The 20,745-nt window shown below is 38.2% G+C and overlaps 2 protein-coding genes across 13 annotated transcripts in view; both read right to left on the reverse strand.

Moving 5' to 3' along the window:
• Positions 1–5,296, reverse strand: part of UMPS (uridine monophosphate synthetase) — a 29,460-nt gene extending 24,164 nt beyond the window's left edge. For all 3 annotated transcript variants that reach the window (XR_013158498.1, XM_077118095.1, XM_077118096.1), the window contains exon 1: positions 5,071–5,296. Coding sequence is in view for 2 of the 3 variants with exons in the window: in XM_077118095.1 (XP_076974210.1) it covers positions 5,071–5,226 (156 nt within the window). In the remaining variant the exon portion in view is untranslated. The remainder of the gene's footprint in view (positions 1–5,070) is intronic.
• A 1,394-nt stretch (positions 5,297–6,690) lies between these two features.
• The window catches only part of KALRN (kalirin RhoGEF kinase), a 758,640-nt gene continuing 744,585 nt past the window's right edge, over positions 6,691–20,745 (reverse strand). For all 10 annotated transcript variants that reach the window (XM_077118101.1, XM_077118100.1, XM_077118114.1 and 7 more), the window contains 3 exons: positions 18,707–18,907; positions 14,106–14,244; positions 6,691–13,508 (listed from right to left, as the gene is read on the reverse strand). In XM_077118101.1, coding sequence (XP_076974216.1) covers positions 12,963–13,508; positions 14,106–14,244; positions 18,707–18,907 — 886 coding nt within the window. In that variant the 3' untranslated portion in view covers positions 6,691–12,962. The remainder of the gene's footprint in view (positions 13,509–14,105; positions 14,245–18,706; positions 18,908–20,745) is intronic.

Consider the following 20,745-nt stretch of genomic DNA (forward strand, 5'->3'; position numbering starts at 1 on the left):
AGTACTATCTTATTATCTCCTTTTCCACGTAAGTCAACATATTTTGATGCTGGGATGCATTTTCCCACACCCAACATCACTTTATTTTACAAAGCATAAAGCAAGTAGTTATCCAGAATTGCTTAGTGAACTAGACCAGAAGTTTTCAAAATTTTTAAGCTTCAAGGGATGCAATTTTTAAAGTAATGAAAATATTATCCTACAACTATTATATTACTCTTTTAAATGAATACATGGAATCTATATGCTTTAGTGATTTGATACCCATCATCTCCATTAAAAAAAAAACATGAAAATGCTAGACTATGAAAGTCAGAAATTTTTATATTTATTTTTAAACTCATATTCATTCCACTGCCCCAAAGCATTTTGTTTTAATGCAACCTATATTTATGCCTGAAAAACTTGTACTGATCAATCTATAAAACTTCTCTGAAACAAAATGGATATAAATTGAATTTAAAATGGAAAATTTTAGTTTCCTACAACTATAAATCCTTAAGTGTTAAAATGTTTTGTACTGAGTTATTACAATCATTATGAGCATACGATTATTTAGTTTATGAATCGACTATTGTGAAATATTGCTTACTGCTAGAAAGAGTTAAAGATTAACACACATTCTATTGCTTTTTGGGGGAGGGGGTCAGAGTATAAACACTAAGAAATTCTATTCACATAAAGTTGATGTTTATTATAGCCATGATTGCCACTGTTTTGAATTTTTTCCCAGTTAACTACTGATTCATTTTTTAATTAAAATAGAGAATTTAATGACTACATTAAAAATGTACCTTAGATCAAAGAATCAGTTCATAAATTCATAATCATAGTTTTGCAACAATGAAAAGTTTATTCTCAAATTTATCCAAGTTTACTTTTATTTACAATGATATCTGAATTAAAAGAACCATGTATGAGGCAAAATATTGTACGAGCAAATATTGTACTCATTTAGAAAACACTTATAAGAAAACAAAGGCCTAGATTGTAAGCTCTTATAGCAGTCACATTAAGGCCAGAGTGGTAATTGTTATTTCTGGATTTTGAGAGGCTATTTTATGTATGTATAACTGGGGTATTTAAAGATGAGAATGAAGCCGATTAGGTTGGGATTAAGGAAATTCAGAATATAGGGATAAGAAAGACACTGTCCACATTTTAGAACCTCATCTACTCTTTGAGACCAAAGGAAAAAGGGTTTGTTTTGTCCAGAACCTAAATCTTCTGTGGCATATAATCTAACTCAACCTGTCTGGACAAGATCATTTAAACAATCCAAACACAGGGAGCCCAGAATAAGCATGAAGGCCTTTAATCCTGTATAGCTTAATGTAATGCCTGGATACATCCCAGAGTATATTAAGTAGATGATCAAACAGTATTGGCAAAATCCTTTGAGGGATGGGAGAAAAAATATAGAACTATTAAACTTTATCACTGGAGAAACCATGGAAATGGGTCAAACATTAAAGACTACCAAATTAATAGACCAAGCCCTTGATCTTGAGGCTTGCTCTTGTAAGGCTTATGTAGGTAAGTGGAGAAGCTTAGCCTACCTACAGGTATGCCTAAGAGTTAATTCCAGAGGGCCTCTTTTGTGCTCAGATGTGGCCTCTCTCTCTCTAAGCCCAACGCTGCACGTGAAATCATTATCCTCCCCACTATGTGGGGCATGATATCCATGGGTTAAAGCCTCCCTGGTGACACAGGAGATGACTCCCAGGGATGATCCTGGCCCTGGCACCATGGGATCAACAATGCCATCCTGACCAAGAAGGAGAAAAGAAGTGTAACCAATAAGGTATCAGTGGCTGAGAGAGTTCAAATAGAGTCGAGAGTCTACCCTTGCGGTCATTCTTATGCACAATTCAGTCAGATATTACTACCATCATAACTTGACAAACCCCAAGCAAAACCATTCCTGCCAATCCAAAAGAATACCTAGGGCAACTTATAAGATTCTACAAAGGTTCCATGCACTAGGGTAACTTTTCAGAAGTCTACAACCTTCAGATGGGTCCCTGGACCAGAAAGGTCCTGAAACCTAGAGGGGCCAGCTTCTCCAGAGCATCAACTAGTTCCACCTCCCTATCCCATACTACTGACTGCCCCTTCCAACATGAAAAAGTTAGAATGGACATGGCCCAAACAGCCCTAAAGAGTGGCAGAAGGATCAAAAGTGATGGTGGAGTTACATAGAGAAGGTAGGGTTTAATAAATTGGTATGATGGTAGAATCATTATACTGATATTTCTTTTAGTGTCCAGTATCTCAGAGTAGCTAGAAATAAAAACCTAAAATTGTGGAATTGTAATCCACACCAAATTCTGAAGTCTGTTCTACAACTAACGGTTGCAATGGGCTTTGAAATGTATTGCTTTTTTGTTATTTTTCACAAAAAAGAAAAAACTCTGGAAGATGCCTCTTTATATTTGTTGAAATATTTTAATATGTTATTCAAAAAATTAAAAATCCAAAGAGTTAAAAAAAGAAGATCTAATGAAAGCTTCTTACAATAAGGCAAATGACAAGGAAATTTCATTGTTTTATGGCAAATAAACATAAAAGGCAATCTAAAAACAAAAACAAAGAATCATATAAAACATGAGATGTCAGACACTTAGTGTTTTAAGTATTAACTCTTTCATATTTCAGAACACAGGGTAGCATATTTTAAAACAATAGCAATAGAAAAAATGTTGTAAACCCTTTACTTATTTAAAACTGTATGAAAAATTATTGTTTGTTTTAAAAGTATTCTTATCTGAGATACTACTTTCCACTGAAGAGGCTACACTGCAAAGGGTGGCCACTTTCTTATGCCCACAATTCTTTTCTACTCAAAACTCTCCTTACTTTCTCCACTAATCCTCTCATCTTATTCCAGGTGGAAAGAAAGTCTTTGGGAAAATGAAAATGTGTTGAACCTATTTTGAAGTCTAAGTATCTAATAGAGTTTAAGATGTAATTTTGTACATGTAACCCCTCTCTCTCTCTTTTCCCAAGAAATGCTAACGCTTAAAATCATTACTAGTTATGTATACTTTGAAAAAATAAATTCTAAAAAATATATAAATAAGTGAACACAAAAGTGCTTTTAGTATAGTTGCAAACTTTACTGTTCTCAACCAGCAATGAAGGGCTCAGTAATCTTTATTTGGGACAAATTCATCACATATACTGGACAGCAGACTCTTATGTTCCAAAATGTCTATAGCACAAAGCAGATGCCAGCTCATAACCTAGTATTCCTAAGAGCTTTCTTGTAACACCCCTCAAGTCACATACCAGTTCTTAAATGTCAAGACATTAGGAAAAAGTATGCCACCAACCTGAGTCATCACATGTAATTTAATATATACATGCACCTGTGGCCAAGGAATGTTAATAAGATTGGCACCTGTGGTCAAGGAATGTTAATAAGATTGGCACACACACATATAAATTCAAGTTCATAATGTCCGCAGGGTTCCGTAAGGGCTGAAGTAAATTCTGCACGTTTAACTGCAAACACTGAGCACCTGTCCTCTTCCACGAAGGATAGATTAACACACAAATTTTACTGGTACTTGCCTAATCATTCTTATCCCATTAGCATACAGGTAGGCAGAAGTAACAGTACTAATCATTTTTAACCACTGATTTAAATATTATAGAGAAAGTCCTGCTTCAGCCCTGCACAATCCCCCTTCCCTACCTCCCTTCAAAAAACAAAACATGCCCGTTTGAGTTTCCTCATTTGAAATGTGAAATCCCGACCAAGGCAGTGGACCCAGATAGCCAATCAAGCCCCAAGCTCACTACCTTTGACGCAATACAAAACAAAGCCCACCTGCCCTAAACCTGCCCCTACAAGACAGGCAACCCCTTGTTAAATCAATGGGAGCCAAGCTAACTTCTTTTATAAGCCTACTAAAATCATTTGCCATCCATAGAACCTCAAAGCTACTTCTATTCTGGCTTTCTTTGCTGCAGCAAAACTGGTGTCCCATAAAATGCGTAGTCTGCAAACCTGACTACAATTTGACTTTCACAACTGACAACATGTTAACATAAACCAATTTTTCATTAGAAAATTCTTAGTTATTAATGTTCTCAACAATGTCATCGATATTACCAATTGTCCCTTTGGAGCCTCAGAAGTTTTTATATCCCTGGGCAATGCATCATTGCAAGACTGGATCGTGAAAAGTTAACAGTTCAATCCTTCTCAATTAGTGCTTCGATTCTTTTCACAATAACATCACAAAATAGGTTCCCAATGAACATAAATCCTCAAGTAATTGGAGATAACTCATATGTTTTCTAGACCAGCACTATCCAACAGAATTTTCCGTGATGATGTACATTTTCTAATGCTGCGGTAGAAATGCTCTATCTCTGTTCTATCTAGATACACGTGGCTAGTAACTACCCTATTGGGCAGCACGTTTAGATCCCTGCTACTAAGTATATGAACCAGCAGCATCAGCTGGGAACTTGGTTAATTGACTGAATCAGAATCTACAGTTTAAGAAAATGCCCAGGTGATTCACATATACTTAAAGTTTGAAAACCACGGTGATATGAACCCCTAATTTGTGCAAATCTCTTTCTTATACTGACCAAAAACCCGTATCCCTGAAAAGTCCACCCTCTGGTCTTAATTCTTACTACTGGTCACAGGGTGCAAAGTCAAATCCTTCATTCCAAGCAACGGTTCTCCCAAGTATTTGCGCAGCCACTAAATTCTCTTACTCATTCCCTTCTTCCCCGTGTTTAATTTCGTTCAGGTTAAACACACAAAACTCTTCCAACTATTTCTGTGTCAGACAGGGCCTCAAACTGGGTTTCCTGACTCTCTTGTAATGCACGTGGCAACGCCGAGCGTATCCAAGAACTGGCTACTATCTAGGTCCACAAGAGGCTAGCACCCTCTGGCCTCTGAATTTCTTAAATTAATCCCCGTGAGTAGGGTGTACTGCTGGCTCTTTTGCTTTCACCCAGGCCCAACTCCTTGTAATCCCTCCATCTGCTGGCACCCTTTCCCGCCGCCCATTCCTATCGTTCCCTTTCCCCGGCTGGCACCTGACTCAGAAGACGCGGTCGAGACACGATGCCCCGCAGATCAATGTAGACAGGGGAAGAAAGCCCGCTCTTCAGCACGAAGTCCCCAAACTTGAAAGCCTGCACGTCGTACAGCCCAGTTACCAACGGACCCAACGCTGCACTGGCGGCAGCCATTGTCTTGCTGCTCCCAGTTCGCCCCCAACCCCACAGCGTTTTCAGCCTCCGGCGCCCGGATGACGTCACGGAAGAAGCCCCACCTCTTCCGCCCTCTTTTCCGGTTGGCGGGCGGCTGGTAGGGGACGTCTGTTGCATTTTTGGTCGCGGAGGGGTGCCGAAGAACTCCGTAAATGTCCTGTGTTTGTGCTACTTGCTAGTTTTCTCTGGGCGGGATCGCTGGAATTTAAACCTTGGAATAGTTAGATCGACTCATAAAGTTAAACCCTGCCAGAGAATTTTGTATAAATCCTCATTTTTTATAGCTCAACGTTCTCTTATTCTTGGCCTGACATGTTACTGGCCTGTTATTAACCACTACTTTTCCCCGACGTCTCTTCAGGAAGAGTATAAGTTGCCCAAGAGAGGAAGGTTTACGCAATTATTTTACTAACCTTATGGCATCTAGCACATGACAATGTCATAGCAGTTTGCATATGGGACTCTAAACGCCTAGCAGGTAATTGTTCCTTACCCCTTCAGTTGGCATTGTGGGTCTGGAGTCTTTAGAGAAGCCTGTGTGTTTATTTACGATAAAGTACCTCAAGTGCGCAGTAGATGTGGAAGAAAAGGGAGTCGAGGACGATGAATTTAGCTGGATCAGGGTTATCCAGGATGAGAGCCTTGCTAGCCAATCCAAAAGTCCAAGTATACCTGTATTTGGTCTTTATAAATAAATTCTTTAAACTGGAGAAATTCTCCATTATTTGTGTAAGGTAATACTTTTATCTATCCTAGTTTAAGGAAAATAACTCTTAAAAATCACAGGGCTTATGCTTCTAATTCATCAGCTGGATTCTGATTCCACTTCTCTATAGGTTTCCTTTCTTTGAAGAGATTATGCTGACCAGCAAATACTTTTGACAGTTGTTTCTCATTACAAAAAAAATGCAGTTAAATCTTCAGGAAATAGAAACCAAATGTTAAAACATTTTTATCCTTATTGACAAAGTAAGCTAATCAAAACACTTCAATCTCAAACTCTGTGGCTAACTGACGATGTACTATAAATCAGTCTCATTTGCACTTGGGTGGCACAAGCTTATGCTCTTAAATCATGTCTGTATAGGCTAACCCGGACTGTTGGGAGTCCACACTATGGGGCATAATTTTATGAAGATCCAAATGACCCGCCAACTTTCTAACAACATTATCATTTGAAACACCAGGGTGAACTCAGCAGCACACCTGAGGCTTCCCCCACATTTTTGGCTGAGGAATGCCTTAGAATAAGTCTTCAGAGGACAGAATTTTTAGTTGCTTTCTAAAATGCTAGGCAAAAAGTGTAGTGTGATATTTTCAGCTCTCATATATTTGGGGGAGGAGAGAAAAAAATTACTCTTCTTTGAACAAAGGTTTTAATTAGGAGGGGGAGAAACCAATGACCAGAAATAGTATTTTTAGTATAGTATATTTATAGGAATGCATAACATGTGAGATGTATATTTTGAAACTTCATCCGTAACTTATAACATTTACTGTAGTAATAATAACAAGACAGTAGGCCATCACTTTACAACATTACACATGAGTGATTTTGACTTACAAATAAAATATTTACAACCTACCTTTACAAAACAATGTGTGCATACAAAATGAAAACTGCAGAAAAATTTTAAAATAATCAAACAACCAAAAAACCCAGAAGATACACTTAAGGCAGACCAGCAAGACACTGAAATAATTAAGGCTGTGGAATTCTTCTGCACCTTGAAAATATAGAGCTATTTATCAATACTGTGGAGTGGTTTAAAATTGATTGTTACAAGCCTGATAGATGCATGTACTTATATGTATATGTTTAGTGGTCCCTATGGGGAAACCTGTCCACTTATGGATAAAGTCCCTACTGAATGGCCAGAGAAGCACACCCCAAACTTTGGGGGTCATTCAAAACCAACAGGTACCAAGGCAGTTTGTAAACCAACAAGCAATAATTTAAATATAAAGATAGTTCTGAATCTAGATAAATAGAATAAACTAATGATGGCCCCATTACAGTGTTTCAGGTTTTGTTAGTTTGACTTTGAGGACTTCAAAAGATGGTAGATTGGTTCCCAAATGAGTAGAATTGTCCTACTCAAATCAACCCTAATGGTTTTGAATGACCCTAAACGGTTTTCTAATAGAAAAACTGACCCATCTGGACTGTCTGCAAATGGATAGATTTCTGCATATGAGCAATAACATATACATACATATTATACACTATATACATGTACAGATGTACACATATCCATATTTTCCAACAGTTTGCCCTCTGGTCACTACTGTCCTCTGAATAGGATCTCATTCTGAACAATATGTTTAGCTTTTTCACAGCCTTCACATTTGTTTTAGCCACTAGTTTTACTCACCTTCCCCATAGAGTAGGCTGAAATTTGGTAGAAACAGAAGTGAAAGCACCAGGGTCAGAAAATCAAACACAGATAACAGATATGGCTTAAGGTAGTAAGAGAAGATACATGTTTTGTTAATTTCAATTTCATAACCACAGTCTTCGAAGTCACAATAACAGTCCCGTAATATTCCAGAGTGTGGATTCACTTCTGGATAGAAGTCAGGCCTTAATTTAATTTCTATGCTGGCTACTCCTGGGCTACAAAATTAGCTTGGTTAGATTAAGCCTCAGGAGTCAAGATTCCAAGAATTGTTATTTGCACTTTTTCCCCACCACTCTCCTTTTTCTCAGCTATCTTCACTATCCCAAATAATTTGTCTGATTAAAACAAAAGGGTAAACTTGATCATCTGAATAAAAACTAAATCTGATCATGTTTTAAATCTCCCAGCAAATAGGCCAACAGGAAAACACAACAGCCCATGAGTATTGATTTCAGATTTCTATCAATGTCCTTTAAAGATGAAACATTGGCTCAGAATGACTGTTCTTCCTCTCCTCTAACTTATATATATATATATGTAATTAGGATGAAATGCCTTTCACAGTAAATATGGCTTTATGGGATTTCTGTGTTCTATTTTGTGTAATTTCCCACATTTGTGTAATTTCCCACATGAATAATATTTTCTATTAAATATTTTAGTTTTATGCACCGATTTCAGCCTCTTTAACCTGTTCAAATAAATGAAACAACTGAGAATCTTTTAGAAAATAAATATTAATATACTAGCTTCCCTTTTGTTGGTGGAGCCTGTGTGAACTCTGTCTTCCTGCCCAGGGTTTAATCATCACTTCCAAATGATCCCTAGATTTTAAACAACTAAGACAAATCATAATGCAGTTTTACAAATAAATCCATCAAAAGCTCACATAGTATATTTGCCTAACCTAGACTCCGCAGAGATGCTACCCAAGAGAGAAAGGAGTGAGTTCCACATTCCTTGACACTAGCCCAGTCTATTTCATTGGCTACCTTGACTAATAAGAAAGTGTTGAGTTTGCACATTTACCCTTCTATAAAGACTACTTATCTTCAAAATATTTCCTCCTCTATCAAATGCATGGGGCAAACTTTTAGCTAATACACACACAGAAGAAAAACACCATTTTAGTTTATAACATATTTGCTCCCTCATATTTTCATGAATCTTAATATCCGTGCTCTTTCAAACAGGCAAGAGAAAAGTACTGATTAACTCCTGGGCATATATCATTGCGGCTATGGGGAAGCAAATATGGTACTCCTGAAAGGCTTGTCTCAAAAAAATAAAAAAAACTAATGTCTCCTCTCCAAAAATCAGCAGTTCAATTCACTTGCTACACCTGTGCATTTAAATTGCCTCTTCAATAGACAACCGTGAGACCCTGACGAAACAAACTGTGGCATCAGAGGATGTTCCACTCTTACTTCTGCCCTCCCAGGTGAGGAAGGGGCCTTTGGAATCTTTCCTGTCAATTTCTCCAAAGCATAAAGCATAATAAGAGAGAATAGTGCTTGCTTTGGAAGGCATCTTACTCTTCATGTCTGCCATAAGACATACTAGCGAAAGCAGTTATATTGAAATAAGACTTAAATTCTCCAAACCATTTTATGTAAACAAATTTTTAAATGATAAAAATTACAGGCTAGGACCAAATAACATTTAGACAAAGAGCACCTAGTATTTCCAATTAAAAGCAATTTATCGAATTTAATCTCACGAATTTGCAACTGGTATCTAAAGATGTGAATATTGAAAACCTGGAATGTTCAAAGTTATTAATAAAACTCTTAGCACTGGCAGTGTGTAGCACTTTAAAAAAATCAAAATATTTTATAGACATCCCAACTCAAGGTATTTTCCCAACATTCCTATGAGATTAATGTTTTCCTTCCTTTCCCCCAACTCCCATTTTGCCAATGGGAACATTTGGGGCAGAAAAAAAATAAAGACTGACTTTCCGTAAGAAAGGATGGATCAGAAATCGCTGAGGTTGAAACTTAAGGATTCCTGGTCTCATCCTATATTCAGATGTTTTCATTTAAAAGACATTTTAAAATAAAGGAAAAAATGCTGTAATAATAGTAAATCTAAGTACAAATGAACTTCTTTATCTCCCATCCTCCCCTCTGAAAGGCACTACTATTATAAAGGCTTTGTGAATCACAAAGCAGTGAAGCCAGCTTTCTCCTCCGCTTCTTTTACTCCCCCTTAGATTGTTTATGGCTGTGAGAGACCTGAAGGACCCCTCTGACGTTACAACTTTTTCTTAAATTTTCCCCATATTCAGTTGTAAATAGATATAAGTCTAATTCATCTGAAACAAATGCAAAAGATGCAATATATCATTCTATTTGTAAAATTATTATTATGGGTTGTCCCTGATCTTTTTCTTCTTTATGCAACCCTACCCTCACCAAAAACAAAAATCAAATAAATCCCCATGCAATGAATTTAAGCCAAGCAAGAAACTTGTGAGTTTCACCAACATTTATTTTTCCTATTTTTAACCGGAAAATCATCCCTAATTTTTTAATTTTAAAATTTAACCCACTATCATCCCTAGTTAAGTTTTGACTTCAAGAACTACCATAATTTACAGTTCTCCTCTCTCCCCTCTTCTCTACCACCAAGTAATGAATATCTGTGCTCGGGGCAGGTCTCTGATCCTTCTTTCCTCCCACAGTTACCCACAGAGCAATTTAAACATAAGTTTCCCAGCACCATATCCTGGGATTCCTTGGTCTTTCCAAATCCCTATCAGTTATCAAATGACTTAAAATATATCCCCCCTTCTCTTGGGGCTTCTATTAAGTTCATTCTATTCTAATGATTGTATTTTGGCTTCGGTTAGCAAAACCATACTACTTTGCATTTCTGTGTCCTTCCTCTGTCTCCTCACTTCCCCAGCATGTGTACTTAGGGGGATTCTATGCAGCCTCACTTTTGGATCATCCCCACTCTGACATAAAAGCTGATAGAAAAGCATTGGCTCTATCTACATTCTGTCAACTGCACTTCCCACAGCACTATTTCTATGATGCATTTCTACCACAGTCTGTACGCAATTGCTCCAGGCTTTAGCAGAAACTCAGGTTGTCTCTACAAGGTCATAAAAAAACTAAAAATGACTTAGCAGGAGGTTCTTTAGTCAAGTCATTCACAGTGAACGGAACAGAACTTGCCAAGTCATACTTCATGGATATTTTGAATCCAGAACCTATAATCTATCCCATAACAAATCCTATGGATCAGGTTTTCTTCTTTTAATGTTATATGCCATCATGAAGACATGTTTACTAAAAGGGTGTTAGTAAATATGTATTAAATTTTAAAATATTGTATCATATAGTATTTGTCTATACAAATGAAGTTTGTTCAAATAAAGAATATAGAGCATTAGTCATGAGAGCTTTGAGAGAGTTAGATTTGATAAGTCACAGTCATTCAACTACTAGGAAACAAATACAGTCAGAGTCGGTTTCCACATATTTGGTTAATCCTGAAAATACTAAGTGCTATCTAGTCTTATTGCTTGTACCTTCTACCAATTTATTAATATATCATCTCGGACAGGATGGGATGAGGGTGGATGAGGAGGTTGATTTTGAAACCATTGGAAAAGAATGACAAGTATTTTCAAGTCTACATTTCCATCGTAGGATAAAGTGTTTTTATATATTGAACTTCAGACTTAGTTTCCACCTATTTATTATTATTTTTTTTGTATTTCAGTAGGTTTGTAGTTCCAGTTTTTCGTTCATAAACCCTCTGCTTGCACTTCTGTGCTGCGTGAGTTTAATTTCCTCATTCCTATCATAGGAGAGAAGCATTGCCATGAAACCTGATTGGGACAAACAATTGAGTTACATTTTAAAATATTATTTGCATAATACCAATTTCAAAACACACTTTAGAAAACAAAGGGTGGGGTCATGTACAACACAAACACAAAAACTCCTCAAAATAAAAAATAATAATAATAAAACACAAAGAAAAAAAAACATGAAATGCCCAGGTTTAATTTTTTTCCACCAGGGAAATAAGGGCGGCTAATAATAATTTTGTATGGAGAATATACAGCAGACAGCAGGATTGGCCTCAAAGTACAATTAGTCCTTTTAGTCCAGAGAAATATCGGTGGCTGAGTGATGACAGATATTGCAATCTGAGTTAGAACGCAGTGTTCTGTTAGGGTGATGTGTCAGGTTTTGTTCCATGGCTTCAAAAAGGACTAGGACCAGGTCTTTGAAAGGCCTCTATGGCTGCCTCCTTTTGGTAAGCACCCCTTAGTGTCAATGAGTTAGAAATAAAGCCAACTTTCTGAAGACTATATTCTACAGCTATAGCAGAAATCAGAAAGTGTTGTTACTTAGTTCATAGGAACAGCAGGAGAGGTTTGTGTTTGCCCTTTTGTATGAACCTGTTTTTTCATTTACCTATTTCAAACCAGGTGTAGACATAAAAATAGCCCCACAGCTTAACTGTATTTGGACTGGCAGGCTTGCTGAGCTGCCAGTGAATTTGGGGGTAGCTTACCATAGGCAGGACCTTTGTTAATCAAGTAACCTGTGACTGAGAGAAAAATCTTTTTGTTAACAGATTGCAAGAGGGTAACATTGAATTCTCTTAATGCACAGGTTTGGTAAAAGATTTCTATACAAGATTTATAAAATGCTCTAAAAAACTTGTCATCTAATTGTGCTTAGTCAAAACAATGTAATGCTTCAATTAGTAAATTATTGTCTCAACTGGAGCACTCAGTTACTTACGATTGGTTTCATATATATCTCTATATTATAAAACTTTGAAACCTGAATGGGCTATAGTATACTGTATGTGTATATGTATCCTATTAAGACACTATCTCTAAGTCATCTAACCTGGAATAGTTGACATACATGACATCTCTGTAACATAGAACTTTTCGCTTAAAACCTCAGCAAAGGCAGAAACTTTTTGTACTCACAACAGTGAGCTAAAAGTTTGCCTAGTTAACCACTCGTTTAGGAATGCATGATTAACATTTTTTATAACAGTTCATCTAATATTCTTGGTATCCTTGCCCTTCTTCCTGACACTCACTATCTCTTTTTTCCTTCTGAATGACCTCCTGGAAAGTTCCTGGATTTAGGGTGACTTTTATTGATGCTCAGACCCTGAATAACCGCTGTAAAGGTTTAAGAGGTACATCTCTCAATCCAGAGGACCGCATGGAGGGAACAAAGTAACAGAGAATTATGTACAGACACATTCAGTCTTGCTTTGGTTCACACCGCACTTCCATGTGGAACCTCAAGGGTTGGGAGGTGGCTACGTCCCTTGGTTCGCCCTGTTGACAATGTAGCTCTTGACATTTGGAATAGGACGCACATCATTCTGATGCTTGCGGCGCTCTATGAAGCATGCCAGGCGGGAGGTGTCCAGAGGGATTTTGGAGTAGCTGCCATTGTGGGGCTGCAGCCAGGGATGCTGTAGGCAGGTGGCTGCTGTGGGCCGCCTCCGAAAGTCTTCCTGTAAGATCACATTGATGAAATCGCGGGCAGCATTGCTCACACCACAGAAGTACTCATGGGGGAAGCTGAAGTCCACTCTGCACACATTGATGCACGTCTCCTCTTTGCTCTCATCCAAGAAGGGGGAGACCCCGCTCAGCATGACATACGTCAGAACCCCAATGCTCCAGATGTCCGTGCCCAGGGAGACAGGGATGCCTTGGATCACTTCGGGGGCAGCAAACTCAGGGTTCCCCAGCAGGTGGTGGATGTGGAAATGACCTGAGATCTGCACAGCATCCTCCAAGTCGATGAGCTTCACTCGAGGCACTGGAATCCGTAGGTCAATGAGCAGGTTTTCAGGCTGCAGAGTCGCCAAGGAGGCAGGGAAAAGAGAAAGCAAGTTCAGTTCTCTGTTTTGACTACCAACAGGACACTGTTATTTCAAACATAGTCCTGCTATTCTCAGATAAAGCCTCTGGTGGATGGGAAATTCCCTACGCAAAGTAAGTAGGAGACTTCCCACTAAACAATAACTTCGGGTGCCACGGCTTCTTAACTACCCGTTGTTTGGGGATGGAGTCAGAAACATTTTTAAATAAATTTTTTCATTTGGGGGAACACTTTTCTCATTTGGGAGAACATTTTTTCATTTAGGAAAACACGGACTTCTTTTTGAGCACCATGAAAATTAGGTAACATGTATTAGTTTCCTTCTATAAAGTTAGACTAGGTAGTTAAAGTTTCCTTACCTCCTCTCACCCCAGATTTTATTGTGACTCTGGTGTGGCTCTCATTAGTTCATGACTAACTCAAATTCTGAGACAACCTAGCGTCTATTTAGTATTCATAAAGATTCTAATCCAAGTAAGTAAAATGAATACGAATTCACCTTTCTCAAGGGTAATGACTAAGAAATTGGATTAGCAGTTTCTCTGCCAGGGCTCCTATTTCCTGGTACCTTTATGTCCAAATGTGCAACCCTGCAGTTGTGCAGGTACTGCAGAGCTTCCATGATGTCCCGGATGTAGAAGGCTACTTTTTCCTCCATCAGCTCATCATGATTCATAAGGTAATCTAAAAGCCGGCCATCATCCATTCTAAAGTAGAAAAAAGGAAAGGAATTATGTTCATGAAGAAACAGAAATAGCACACTTAGCACACATACAAGCCTGTACGGCCTCAAAGAGCTTAGATCAATGGGTGACATATGAACATTTTATTAGAGGCCAAATAGTAGAAAAGTGCAGAACTAAGAAAAACACATAATAAATTTATAAATTTGATGTGCTTCAGGGAAGAAAGCTGTAGAACCTTGCTTAAAATATTGTTTTGTTAACTTTTAAAACTGCTCACAAGGAAAAGGGTCTGACACCCCTTTAAGAGGTTCGATGATAAAATAGGGAAAGTCTTTACCAGGAGAAGGACAATAGCAAAATTCTGATTAACTTGAACCTGTTGGCTGTAAGTGGGCCCAAATATGTTTTTATTAAATGGCTATTTGCCCATTTTTAGGTAGGGAAAAATAGAAGGTAGCAGTGTCCTTGGCATTTTTGTCTCCCCCCCCCCCCCCTTTAAAAACTTTGCCTTTGGGTGTCTTTCTGACGTTAAAGACTGTCATTACAAACATGATATGTGTTGCCAACCAGATTTGAACCCTGGCTCTCCATTTACCCTGGCTGTAGGGCATGGGAAAATTTGGATTCTTCATTTTAAAGTGGGAATACTATTTCTGAATTTTTATAATCAGTCCTGTTGCACAATCTGTATTCCTTCAGCACCAACTGCCCAATCTCTACCCTATTTCGATTTCCTGGTAACCTGTGTTCTTAACTTCAGTTCTCAAAGTTCACTCATTACCTACTGGTTTGGGTAAGAATCAAGTGAGGCAATGAGGCATTTAAGCGTAATTTGTAGCCTAAGAGAGCTTTCAATAGATGGGAGTTATTTTCTGGCACCTTGTGCCCTCTTAATGTCATATAGTGACTGAATGTCAGGCAGGTATTTTTAATATGCATTGGGCTATCGAAGGCACATTTCATGAAATGCTGAGGCAGAGGAGCTTAGGCCAGGGTCGGAAACTACTTTTGACCAGAGCTGAAACACTCCTGGTCAAGTTTACATTCTTGTCTACGGCTTGTTTGTTCCCACAGGTCTATTACTATTCTCTATTTGCTAGGAAGAAAGGCTAGGGCCTATAAACGCCTCCTTTTCCCTCCCTTTGCCCCTGCCTGGGAGTAGAGTGGGAGTAGTAACCATAGACTAGAGTAGGATTGGGCTCATTAGAGTCCATTTCCCTGAATTTCTTGGAATGCTTTAAGAAGAAATTAACAGCACTGCTTCTAGACCAGAAAGTCTCAGCTACCAAGTTCAGTCAGAGCTTTTGGATCATGCAGATTGCCAGGCACCCTCCCCACCCCCACCTCCAACGAGTGAATCAGGATCTCAGTCTCCTAGACAACCTCTACCCGCAATTCTGATGGCCATTATTCTAGTTTGCTGGATGCCAGAATGCAATATACTAGAAACGGAATGGATTTCAAAAGGAGGAATTTAATAAATTGCTACTTTACAGTTCTAGGTCTGAGAAAATGTTCCAATTAAATTTATAGAAATGTCCAATCTAAGGCATCCAGGGAAAGACACCTTGGTTCAAGAAGGCCAATGAAGTTCAGGGTTTCTCTCTCAAGTTAGAAGACACATGGTGAACACAGTCAGGGTTTCTCTCTTGTCTGGAAAGGCACGTGGTGAAAACAGCGTCATCAGTTAGCTTTCTCTCCTGGTTTCCTGTTTCATGAAGCTCCCTGGGAGGCGTTTTCCTTCTTCATCTCCAAAGGTGACAGGCTGGTGGACTCTGCTTCTTGTGGCTATGTCGTTCTTCTCTGCTCTCCGAATCTCCCTCATTCTCCAAAACATTTCCTCTTTTACAGGATTCCAGTAAACTAATCAAGACCCACCCGAATGGGTGGAGACACGTCTCTACTTAATCCAGTTTAACAACCACTCTTGACTGACTCACACCTCCAAGGACATGATCTAATTACAGTTTCAAACATACAGTATTGAATAAGGATTAAAAGAAATTGCCTTTATAAAATGGGATTCGGATTAAAACATGGCTTTTCTAGGGTACATACATCCTTTCAAACAGGCACAGCCATTTAAATGGGAGACCCCCAGTCACAAGCTAACCAGGATTTAGGTAGTTCAGGCACTGTCTCCTCCACAAATTTTCCCTGAATGGCAAGTCCAACAAAGCACCTTTCCATGTTCTCACAGCAACACATGTCCTCCTCCTTCTTCTTCTTTTTTTCTTACCATTTACCACAGAATGTCAAAATCATCTATTTATCTATTGGTCTTCCTCATTAGTTTATAACTCCTCAAAAGCAGGAATTTTATCTTCTCATCCTTGTTTCCCGCTGTGCTGGTTTGAAAGGAAGTATGCCCCCTAAGAAAAGCCATGTTTTAATATAAATCCCATTTCTTAAAGGTAGAATAATTCCTATTCAATATTGTATATCTGAAACTATAATGAGATCATTTCCCTGGTTGATGTGATTTAGTTAAGAATGGTTGTTAAACTGGATTAGGGATGACATGTCTCCACCCATTTGAGTGGGTCTTGATTAGTTTCTGAAGTCCTATAAAGAGGAAACATTTTGGAGATTCGGAGAGACTCAGAGAGGGCAGAGAATGCTGCAACATTACAAAGCAGAGAGTCCACCAGCCAGCGACCTTTGGAGATGAAGAAGGGAAATGCCTCCCAGGGAGCTTCATGAAACCAGAAGCCGGGAGAGTAAGCAAGCAGATGACGCCGTGTCTGCCATGTGCCCTTCCAGCCGAGAGAGAAGCCCTGACTGCGTTCACCATGTGCCTTTCCAGATGAGAGAGAAACCCTGAACTTCATCGGCCTTCTTGAACCAAGGTATCTTTCCCCAGATGCCTTTGATTGGACATTTCTATAGACTTGTTTTAATTGGGACATTTTCTCGGCCTTAGATCTGTAAACTAGCAACTCATTAAGTTTCCCCTTTTAAAAGCCATTCCGTTTCTGGTATATTGCATTCCAGCAGCTAGCAAACTAGAACACCCGCATCTGGCCCCAGGTCTGTGTGGTAGTTGACACACAGTGAGTGCTCAGCTAATGTTTGCTAAACTAGTTCAATTCTGTGTTCAACTACTTTAATCTCCACAACATCTTTGGGACGTGGAGATAATTCTTAAGACTTCACAGATGAGGACCCTGAGATCCTGAGGTCCAGGAAACTAAATATACTGCCTGAATCACAGAGCTAGGATTTGAGCCCAGATTCTTCACTCCAAGAATGGCTTCTTTCCATTGTATTGCTGTGACCTGGTAATCAACACCTTCCCACAGGCATCAGCAAGGCTACAGGGACAAAGGTTCTGGGTGTATTGTACCATTTGGATAGCAAGTGATAATAACTTTTATTGGGACTCTAGCATAACATGCTGTCACTTGTAAATGGGATAGTTCACTGTCAATAGAATATGTTCTTTGAGTTAGGAAGCCTCCAGTAAGTCTCTGAAAGGCTGTTTGTAAAGCTATTTGTTAATCCAAAATGAGAATCTACCATCTCTGCACAGCTATTTAAAGTTAAGTTTCACAAAAGGGTTAAAATGCTAACAGTGTTAGTGTTGCCTCCTCATGTTTCTTTTCAACCTACTTAAAAATGTATACAGAGAGATTTGCATTTTGCTTTCTTTTTTTCCATCATAAATGTATTTATACACTTATATATTTATTATACACATACACCACTAGAGTACAAGTACATAGCAGCGAGCCTAAAATGCAGTTGAAAGGCTGGAGGCATTTCTCGTCTGTCTTTGGGTTCATGTGGTGAAAATGTCTGCTTTCTTATTAGCACGATATGATAACATTTTCACTAGGGCTTGGTACTTCTGAAAAGACTCGGCTCTCCTTTGTCTCTGTGAGATTTCCCCAAACCAGAGAGCATGCTCTCTGTTTTTGCCGAGGGTAGTAGGTAGGAGATTGTGACATTATTCCTCTATCTGTCCTAACCTGGGGACAGAATGTATGGTTACCTGCGCTCCTAGAAAACATAGAGTGGGTGGAATGTTTTGAAGGTAAGATTCTACCCTAAAAGGAATTTCTTGGTTGGTAGACCAGGGGTGCTATTGCAGTGGATCCATGCACAAACCCCTCTCTTTCATTTCACCTTCACCCCTGTCAATAAGCTTACTGCCAAAAAGCTATTCCTCCCTCTTTCCCAGCCCAAGTATCCATAATGGAAAGAAAATGAAAATTGAAGTCACAGTGATGTGGGTTCAAGTCACGGCTCCTCCATCTCCTGGTTTTAAGGAGCTATTTGCTACTTACCTTTTTTAACCTTGATTTTTTAATCTGTAAAATGGGATGACATTTACATAACATGGAGGAGAATACATGTTACATACAGTACTTTGTAAACTACACAACATTGTATAAAATGTCACTATCTTTTTCGTTAACTCTGGGCAATAAATAGCCCAAACAGATGGGGGCCCTTTTAGAGAGATGACACCCGTACTTACAGTTCCAAAATCAGGATGTAGGATGTGGGGGACTCATAGGTGTCGTGGAGAGTGACGTACTGGGGGTGCTGCAGGTGCTGCAGGAGGGCGGCCTCGTGGGCAGCCTGCTCTTTCTTCTTCATTTTTTTGCTGACGAATTTCACAGCAACATCTTTGCGGGTGGCTTTGTGAATGCACTTCTTTACTATGGAGAAACGGCCTCTGGAAATCAAAAGGGAGAAACCGTCTCGCCCAGACTCTTGAGTCAACCAGGTATCATTTTACCCAGCTATGTGTAAAGTTATGGCTAAAACAGTCAATAATATCTCATTAGGAAGCTTACATTCTATATTTTAATTATAAGGTTATCATCCAGAAAGGCCATTTTTCTTCTTTAGTATTTTAGTTTTGGGGGATGCAAAAGAACTAGCTTACATCATTTTAAAAAGTTTAATTTAATTTAATTTAATTTTTAACCAGTTTTTATTGTTAAATATAACATATATACAAAAAAATTTTAAATGTGATTGTTTTCAAAGTACACTTCAACAAGTAGATACAGAACATATTTCAGAGTTCGTTATGGATTACCATTCTACTATTTTAGATTTTTCCTTCTAGTTGCTCCCAAACACTGGAGGCTAGAAGAAATATATATTTTTCTTTTTTGCGAAAAATAACATACATACAAAAAAAAAAAGCATAAATTTCAAAGCACATTGCAACATTTAGTTGTGGAAAACAAATTTCAGAGTTTTGTATGGGTTACAATACTACAATTTTAGGTTTTTACTTCTAGCTGCCCTAAGATACTGGAGACTAAAGGAAATATCAATATTTCAGCAATCATACTCGTTTGTTAAACTCTACCTCTGTATAACTCCACCACCTTCAATCTTTCTCCCACTTGTTAGGGGTATTTGGGCTATGCCCATTCTGGTTTCTTGGAGTATAGGAGATGCTTTACTATTCTTTTTATACACAAAATTAAAAAGAATAGTAAAGCATCTCCTATACTCCAAGAAACCAGCTTCAATAATATCAATGTTTTGAAAATCACATCTATTCTTTTCCCACTCCCTGCTTTTTTCTCTGGAGTGTTTTAAAGAAAAATCCAGATAAAGTGTTATTTTACTCTAAATACTTTAGAATGCATCTCTAATTAACAGAGACATTAAATATATAACTCCATATTATATAACCATTATACCTAGCAAAATGAATTGCATCTTCAATAGACAGAATGGTTTCCAGATTCAGCTGTAGCCATATGAAGGGAGTAAATAAGCTGATTAATTAGAAGGCACTGATCAGCAATGGAAGCAGAGAAAGGGAGAGTCAGAGCAGTGAAAAAGCAATGCCATCCAACCCCTGTCCATGAGGCATTCAAATCCATGAGCAGAGGAGTAAATAGTTTCCATGTCAGTCCTTTCCTCTAACAGAATGGATCAATCAAATATGAGGAATACCATTAAAATCATCCAACTCCTTGACCTGGCTCCATGGTCACCAAACAATTTTCAGAAAATAAACTTTTGCCATTATAGATTTGCTTGCAATAAATGTGATCATCAGTAAAATAAGTATTTGACAAATATCAACTGAATGCCTATTATATACCAGATATTATTCTTTTTAAAAATTTTTAAAATTTTTATCGATAAATGAAAACAACATACAAACACAAACATTCTTAAAATACAAACATTCCATATATGGTGTACAATCAATGGCTCACAATATCATCACATAGCAGTATATTCATCTCCACGATCATTTTTTAGAACATTTGTGTCACTCCAGAAAAAGAAATAAAAAGAAAAAACTCCTACATGTCATGCCCCTTACCCCTCCCTCTCCTTGACCACTTTTCCATCTACCCAATATATTTTAACCTTTGTCCCCCCTATTTTTTTTCTACACCACTTACTACTCCCTTTCATTGATCACTGGTATTTCAATCACTCAATTTACTTTAACTTTTGTTCCCCCTTATTTATTTTTAATCCATATTTTTTACTTATCTGTCCATATTGTAGATAAAAGGAGCATCAGACACA

This window comes from Tamandua tetradactyla, chromosome 10 (assembly GCF_023851605.1).
Source record: "Tamandua tetradactyla isolate mTamTet1 chromosome 10, mTamTet1.pri, whole genome shotgun sequence".
NCBI lineage: Eukaryota > Metazoa > Chordata > Mammalia > Pilosa > Myrmecophagidae > Tamandua > Tamandua tetradactyla.